The 8,750-nt window shown below is 47.3% G+C and overlaps 1 protein-coding gene across 1 annotated transcript; it reads left to right on the forward strand.

The window, feature by feature from the left end:
- Positions 1-4,294: 4,294 nt before the first annotated feature.
- On the forward strand, positions 4,295-8,490 carry LOC148370530 (uncharacterized). The gene is made up of 3 exons (XM_088329850.1): positions 4,295-4,357; positions 7,212-8,063; positions 8,476-8,490. Exons 1-3 carry the CDS (start codon positions 4,295-4,297, stop codon positions 8,488-8,490), a joined length of 930 nt encoding a protein of 309 aa, XP_088185976.1.
- The last annotated feature ends 260 nt before the right edge of the window (positions 8,491-8,750 follow it).

Raw genomic sequence — 8,750 nt, forward strand, 5'->3', positions numbered from 1 at the left:
TTTGGGCACAACACCGGGAAACGAGAACGGGTCTGGACCAGTGTGTGAAGTGCCTCCATTTTAAAGACTAGGGTCGTCGGCCGAGGGGGATTCCCGCAAAAAGTGAAAATCTGCAAAGTAGCGACGCCCCTTAAAAAAAAAAAAAAAAATATATATATATATATATATATATATATATATATATATATATATATATATATATACATATACAGTATATATATATATATATATATATATATATATATATTTTTTTTTTTTTTTTACCATTACAGACCGCAAAGCTCTGAATCCGCGAACGTCGAACCGCGAAGTAGCGAGGTCCCACTGTATTCATATGTAACGGGTGTAATATTAACTTGTGTTTTGTTAAAATTCCTGCTGAAATATGTTTGTATAGTTTGGGTATAAGTGTCCTGCAATGACGAGTCCAACAGTGCCACCTGCTAGTATGGGGTAAGGTTTACAGTGCATCCGGAAAGTATTCACAGCGCTTCACTTTTTCCACATTTTGTTATGTTACAGCCTCATTCCAAATTGTATTAATTTAATCTCTTATCTCAAAATTCTACACAAAATACTCCATTATGACAATGTGAAAACGTTTTTTTTTTAACTTTTTTTGAATTTATTAAAAATAGAAAACTAAGAAATCACATTTACAAAAGTACTCACAGCCTTTGCCATGAGGCTCAAAATTGAGCTCAGGTGCATCTTTTTTCCACTGATCATCCTTGAGATCTTTCTACAGCTTAATTGGAGTCCACCTGCAGTAAATTCAGTTGATAGGACATGATTTGGAAAGGCACACACCTGTCTATATAAGGTCCCACAGTTGAGTGTGCATGTCAGAGCACAAACACCAAGCATGAAGTCAAAAGAACTGTCTGTAGACCTCCGAGACAGGATTGTCTTGAGGCACAAATCTGGGGAAGGATACAGAAAAATTTCTGCTGCTTTGACGGTCCCAATGAGCACAGTGGCCTCCATTATTCGTAAATGGAAGACATTTGGAACCACCAGGACTCTTCCTATAGCTGGCCGGCCTTCTAAACTGAGCGATCGGGGAAGAAGGGCCCTAGTCAGGGAGGTGACCAAGAACCCGATGGTCACTCTGTCAGAGCCCAAGCGTCCCCCTGTGGAGAGAGGAGAGCCTTCCAGAAGGACAACCATCTCTGCAGCAATCCACCAATCAGGCCTGTATGGTAGAGTGACCAGACAAAAGCCACTCCTTAGTAAAAGGAACATGGAAGCCCGTCTGGAATTTGCCAAAAAGCACCTGAATGACTCTCAGACCATGAGTAACAAAATTCTCTGGTCTGATGAGAAAAAGATTGAACTCTTTGGTGTTAATGCCAGGCGCCATGTTTGGAGGAAACCAGGCACCGCTCATCACCAGGCCAATACCATCCCTACAGTGAAGCATGGTGGTGGCAGCATCATGCTGTGGGGATGTTTTTCAGCAGCAGGAACAGGCAGACAGGTCGGGATAGAAGGAAAAATGAATGCAGCAATAGATAGAGATATCCTGGATGGAAAACCTGCTCCAGAGCGCTCTTGACCTCAGGCTGGGGCGAAGGTTAATTTTTCAGCAGGACAACAACCCAAAGCACACAGCCAAGATCTCAAAAGATTGGCTTCAGAACAACTCCGTGAATGTCCTGGAGTGGCCCAGCCAGAGTCCAGACTTGAATCCGATCGAACATCTCTGGAGAGATCTGAAAATGGCTGTGCACAAACGTCTCCCATCCAACCTGACTGAGCTTGAGACTTATTGCAAAGAAGAATGGGCAAAACTGCCTAAAGATAGGTGAGCTAAACTTGTGGGATCATATTCAAAAAGACTTGAGGCTGTATTTGCTGCCAAAGGTGTATCAACAAAGTATTAAGCAAAGGCTGTGAATACTTATGTAAATGTGATTTCTTAGTTTTCTATTTTTAATAAATTCAAAAAAAAGTTTAAAAAAAAAACTTTTCCACATTGTCATAATGGAGTATTTTGAGTAGAATTTTGAGATAAGAGATTCAATTAATACAATTTGGAATGAGGCTGCAACATAACAAAATGTGGAAAAAGTGAAGCGCTGTGAATACTTTCCGGATGCACTGTAGGTTAGCCTCTGATTTTATGACTGGAAGGCGGACATTGTTAGCAATCTCCAGCGTAACGGTAAGACACGACTTTTTGTGCTGTTACCAAATGCTAAACCTATTGGACCCTGGTCATCCTGAAAGGGGGATTACTTCTTGTCATTACCCTTCTTAAGGTTTCTTATTTACCTCGTGCTGAGGTTTTGAGTTTTCCCTTGCCTGCATGTTGGTCTAATACAGTGGTCCCCAAACTATGGCCCGCGGGCCGGATACGGCCCGCCTCCCCATTTTGTCCGGCCCCCTGAACAATACCAGAAAGCATTTTGATATTTTTTTTGATATATGTGTATTTGTATTTGATAGTAAAGTTGGACTTTTTAAATAAAATGTTTCTTAGTTATGAACTATTTTCATTATTAACTATTAGTTAGTACTTATTTAATATGGCGCAACAAGGGTTGTTGACAAGTTAAAATGTTATATTTTGGGATTTTGGTGTTTTTTTGTAAAGCAGAAAAAGTGAAGTTGTAGCGAGCAGAGACGGGAGTCGTAGGCAGAGTGTCAAACAAAGGTGCCAACGAAAGCTGCTTTAATGACATTTAAACTTGCAATCACAAAACAAACACGAGAGTGGCTCGAGCCGGCCGAATTAATAGTCCCCCTAGGAACTCGCTAACTAAACAATGGTTCCGTGGGTGAATTATGTAAAACCCACTACACAAGCCCCCCCAGAATTCACCCATAGTCAAAGTCTCTGTGCCTGGTTGGGACGCTGACCCGGCCACTGCGGGTACAAGGAGCTGGAACAGCGGGGGGGTGAGAGCTTGTGGACTCAGTTGGAGAGCCCACAGGTGCTGGGGGCGGAGGGTCAGAGTGGGTACCCACGGGGCCGGAGGGTCGTGTCGCAGGAGGACGGCCGCGCCGTGGGGCTTGGGCCAGTTCCAATGGCTTGGACATATCCATGTGGGCAGGCTTAACCCTGTCCACGGGGACAGTCTCTGGCCTACCACCAATGTCCACGACCATGGTCTTGTCACCATGCTGCAGGACCTTAAACGGTCCATCATAAGGAGGGCGCAATGGTCCGCGGTGGGCATCGTGGCGAATGAAAACAAAACCAGCCGAGCGCAGGTTGGAGGGAACCCGTGAAACTGGCCTGCCGTGTCGCGATGTGGGGATAGGCACAAACGCTCATGCAGTGCCCTGCAAGATGGACTTCTCCCTGGATGCAGCCCAGGGTGTCGTTGGGTCTGGGATGAAATCACCTGGCACCCGCAGCACTTGACCGTAAACCAACTCAGCTGAAGAGCACTGAAGGTCCTCTTTGGGAGCGGTCCTCAGTCCCAGCATGACCCAGGGTAGCTTATCGACCCAGTCCCCATCGGTCAGGCTGGCGCGCAGGGCCGCTTTCATCGAGCGGTGGAACCGCTCGCACAACCCGTTAGCCTGGGGGTGGTAGGCAGTGGTGCGGTGAAGTTTGACTCCCAGGCTCTCGGCAACCGTGTTCCACACCTCGGAGGTGAACTGTGCGCCCCTGTCAGATGAGAGATCTGCAGGGGGTCCAAAACGGGCGACCCATGTGCCGATGAACGCCCCGGCCACATCGACAGCTGAGGTGGAAGTCAGCGGAACTGCTTCAGGCCAACGGGTCGTCCTGTCCACCATCGTCAGGAGGTAAGTGAAACCGTGTGAAGGGGGCAGTGGGCCCACCAGGTCAATGTTAACGTGGTCAAACTTCCGTTCGGGGATGGCGAATGGTATCAATGGGGCCTTGATGTGACGGTGCACTTTGGCGCGTTGACATGCCACGCATGAGTCGACCCAGTCCCGGACGTCCTTTCTCATCCTTTTCCACACAAACTTCTGGGCCACTAGCTTAATGGATGCTTTCCTGCCAGGATGAGACAGGCCGTGTATTGCCTCAAAAACAGCCCGACGCCAGCCAGCAGGGACAAGCGGCCTAGGCCAACCCATGGAGAGGTCACAACAAAGCTTGGCCCCTGAGTCTCCGACCGCAACCTCCTCCAGCCGCAAACCAGTGTCTGAGCTCTTGAACGTTTGGATGCCGTTATCAGAAGCCTGGTCCACACTTATACTGGAATAATCAAGCCCCAATTGCACAGCGCTGATGGTTGCTCTGGACAGGCAATCCGCAACCACGTTGGACTTCCCAGCAATGTGCCTGATGTCAGTCGTGTATTCCGATATGAATGACAGCTGGCGCTGCTGGCGGGCGGACCACGGTTCGGACATCTTGGACATGGAGAACGTAAGAGGCTTATGATCAACAAAGACGATGAACTCACAGCCCTCCAAGATGAAACGGAAGTGGCGGATCGCCAACCAGATGGCAAGTAGTTTTCTGTCGAATGCACTGTATTTACGTTCTCTGGGGACCAGCTGGCGACTAAAAAAGGCGAGTGGCTGCCAAGCATTGTCAACCCACTGCTCGAACACGGCACCCACTGCTAGGTCTGATGCGTCTGTAGTCAGTGCGACTGGGGCTCCGGGAGCTGGGTGAGCCAGCATGGCTGCCTGGCACAGCGCGGTTTTTGTGTCCTCGAATGCCTTGGTCCTCTCAGCGGTCCATTCAACAGCTTGATTGGGTGACCGACCCTTGAGGGCCTCGTAGAGTGGGCGCATGACATCAGCGGCTCGGCGAATAAACCTATGGTAGAATGTCACCATGCCGAGAAACTCCCTTAGGCCCCGTGCTGTTGGCGGCAGAGGAAAGGTAGAGACAGCCTCTACCTTAGACGGTAGGGGGGAAGCCCCATCCTTGGTGATGAGGTGCCCAAGGAAGTGGATGGAGGGTACGCCAAAAACACATTTCGCGGGATTTATAATCAGGCCATGCTGACTGAGCTTGGTGAAGAGTTCTCTGAGGTGCTCCAAGTGTTCCTCTTCTGAGGAGCTGGCAACAAGGACGTCGTCCAGGTAGACGAACACAAAAGGCATGTCCCTGAGCACTGAATCCATCAGCCTTTGGAAGGACTGAGCGGCATTTTTCAGTCCGAACGGCATCCTGAGAAATTCGAACAACCCAAATGGAGTTATCACGGCCGTCTTCGGTATATCTGAGGGATGCACTGGCAGTTGGTGGTATCCCCGCACTAGGTCCACCTTGGAAAAGAGAAGTTTGCCCGCCAGGTGTGCAGAGAAGTCTTGAATGTGCGGGACTGGGTAACGGTCGGGCGTGGTAGCCTCGTTAAGGTGGCGATAGTCCCCGCATGGGCGCCAGCCACCGCCTGGTTTCGGGACCATGTGTAGTGGAGAGGCCCAGGGGCTGTCTGATCGGCGAATGATGCCGAGACGTTCCATGTTCGCAAATTCAGATTTAGCAGCTGCTAGTCTGTCTGGATTGAGTCGTCGGGCCCTGGCATGAACAGGGGGCCCCTTGGTCTCAATGTGGTGCTCAACCCCATGTCTGGTCGTGGAGGCTGAGAAGGTGGGCTTCGCCAGACTGGGGAATTCAGCGAGGAGCCGGTGGTAAATATCACCGTCCAAGAGAGAGCTGGACAGACCCTCAAAATTCCCTTTGTCGCGGACACACGCAAGAGAGGAGAAATTCAATGCGTCAACGAGGCGGCCATTTTTCACATCGACGAGTAATCCATTGGCACACAGAAAATCTGCACCAAGAAGAGGAAAAGCAATATCCGCAGTGACTAAGTCCCATGTAAACTGCTGACCCCCAAAACACACGTCCACTGTCCGTGTCCCGTATGATCGAGTGGCGGGAATTTTGTGTTGCTCACGTCGTCGCGTCTACGAGATTGTTTTCAGATTCCTACTATAGCAGAATTCTGGATTGTGACTTTTTATCTTGAACAGCTGAAAAGTTTCGGGTAAGCATCTCGGACGATTGGCGCAAGGTAAGTGCCGCGCACAATTGTTTTACAGTCGGAAGCTGCTGCCGATCGTTGTTGAAGGGCATCCCCTCCCACGGCTGCTAAGACGCTCTTTGGCATCCAACGCTTACAAGTGAGTATGGGTTGCTGTAAAGGTTGCTCCCGTGTCCGTAGGCAAGTAGCCCTTCTAGAGGGACGTGTCCGTGAGCTAGAGCAGTTTAAACGGAAAATGTTAGGTGCCTCGGACACCACTGCTAGCGTGGGTTGTAGCGAACCTGCTAGTCCGTTTAGCACTAGCCCTAAACGGCATGCTAATCGCGGTGAGCCAATTCAGACGCATAACAAGTTCAGCCCCCTAGCTAGTCCCACTCCACCCAGGTCTACTGGCTCCCACACTCTAGTTATAGGTGACTCCATCACCCGTAACATAAAGCTTTGCACCCCAGCCACGGTTATGTGTATTTCTGGGGCCAGAGCACCCGACATTGAGGCTAATTTGAGGGAGCTGACGAGCAAACCTAGACACCAGGACAGGGCTAGCTACACCGATATAGTCATTCACGTCGGCTCTAATGATACTAGAATGAGACAATCTGAGATTACAAAAAAAATATTGCTAGGACCTGTAATCTCGCCAGAAAGATGAGTCGGCATCGAGTAATTGTCTCTGGCCCCTTGCCTGCGAGAGGCAATGATGAGAGGTTTAGCAGACTAGTCTCGCTAAACCGGTGGCTGGCAAGTTTTTGCAATCAGAAGGGATTTAGGTTTGTGGATAACTGGCCTGCTTTCTGGGGCCGACCTGACCTGCTGAGGAGAGACGGCCTTCACCCTAACTGGGAAGGTGCTCTCACTCTTTCTAAAAATATAGATTACTGTTTAAGCCTTCCATGACAGGGTACACTAGTGCAGGCCAGGTCACAGGTGATTAGTGAACCTGTTACCATGGGTGTGGAGTCTGTAATGCTAGAGCTAACTAGCGCTATGCTAGATTCATGCAATTCACATAGTTTTTGTAGTTTAGAGCGTTCTACTGACTGCACCATACACCCTGATTTATACTCTTCTATAGCATCTTCTTCTGTGCTTCTTACCTCTGTTTCTCCCTTGTTAGGTGAGGAGGGAGAAGAAATAACATTATTTTCTACCAATAGTCATCCTGCTACTCCACCTGTCAACAATATTCCTGTGGTATGGAATTCGGGCCGCATCTGCCGTCATGCAAGGCACAAGACCCGGGACCGGCAGTCTAATCATGTGGTGGTTACCACTAAGGTTGCCATTAAGGTTCAAAACTCGCGAAAGGTTTCAGCTCAGTCCACAGTGCTGAAGCTTGGCCTTCTTAATATTAGATCACTAGCCTCCAAAGCTTTACTTGTCAATGACCTTATTAATGAACACAATCTTAACCTTATTGGCCTTTGTGAGACCTGGTTAAAACCAAATGAGTTTGTAGTGTTAAATGAGGCTTCTCCCCCTAACTTTGTGAGTTCGCACTTGGCACGACCATGCAAAAAAGGTGGAGGTGTTGCTCTTATATCGGAAGATAGGTTGAAATTTACTTCTAATACCCCTACTAGTTTTAAAACGTTTGAAGCACTTGTTATGAGGTCCTTAATGTCAACACCAATTTATTTAGTTGTTGTGTATCGCCCACCTGGACCATACTCAAATTTTTTGGATGAATTTTCGGAACTGTTAACAGACTTAGTAACTTATGCGGACAATGTTGTAATTATTGGTGATTTTAATGTTCACATAAACTCCCCATCAAATTCACTTGCAATTGCATTTAAGTCACTGATTGATACATTTGGTTTCAATCAAATAGTTGATGTGCCCACTCATAAAGATGGGAACACTCTAGATCTTGTCCTGACCCGTGGCGTAGTAGCCTCAAATGTTACAGTGTTACCGTATCCTAATGCCATCTCTGATCACTATTTTGTTAAATGTGAGGTGCTGTTTAATGTTTACTGTGATAAGGAAAATTTAGGCTTTAGCAGTCGCAATATCCGCCCTAAAACGGTGTTAGCCTTAAAAGAATTATTACCTACGGTAACTGCAGCCTTCCCTTCGTACACTGGGTCTGTTGACTCACTTACAAACAACTTCAATACTGCTTTGGTAAATGTGCTTGATTCTGTGGCGCCCCTAAAGTATAAATTCCGACCCAAGAAGAATACACCTTGGTTTACTGAAGAAACTAGGTTACTCAAACAAAGTTGCAGAAAAATTGAACGAAAATGGCGCACTACTAAGCTGGAGGTTTTTCGACTGGCCTGGTGTGACAGTTTGCTGAAATATAAAGTAGCTCTTGCCTCAGCTAAAGCTTCGTATTTCTCTAAGATTATTGTTGAACATAAGAATAATCCGAAATTTTTGTTTGACATAGTGGCGAAACTTACCAGACAACAACTTAACCCAAATGGTTGCACTTATTCTGCTAATGACATTATGGATTTTTTTAATAAAAAGATTCAACTAATCAGGAATGAAATTTTAAAAGAACGCTCTGTTTCCTCCTCCTATATCAAAGATGTGGAGGTGCTAGGTATGGACTCTGTCAGCGGTTGTTCAGAAACATTCTCCAGTTTCAATGATTTGTCCCTTGATAATCTAACACAGATGGTCAGTAGGGCCAAACAAACTACGTGCCTGCTTGATCCGTTTCCAGCTTCACTGGTGAAGGATCTGTTTGGGATCTTAGGACCATCAGTTTTAAATATTATTAATATATCGCTATCCTCGGGTATTGTTCCTGTAGCCTTCAAGTCTGCCGTCATTAAACCCACGCTTAAGCGACCTAACCTT

The sequence above is a fragment of the Urocampus carinirostris genome, chromosome 3 (assembly GCF_059441175.1).
Source record: "Urocampus carinirostris isolate Australia breed hairy pipefish chromosome 3, RoL_Ucar_1.0, whole genome shotgun sequence".
In the NCBI taxonomy this organism is placed as follows: Eukaryota; Metazoa; Chordata; class Actinopteri; order Syngnathiformes; family Syngnathidae; genus Urocampus; species Urocampus carinirostris.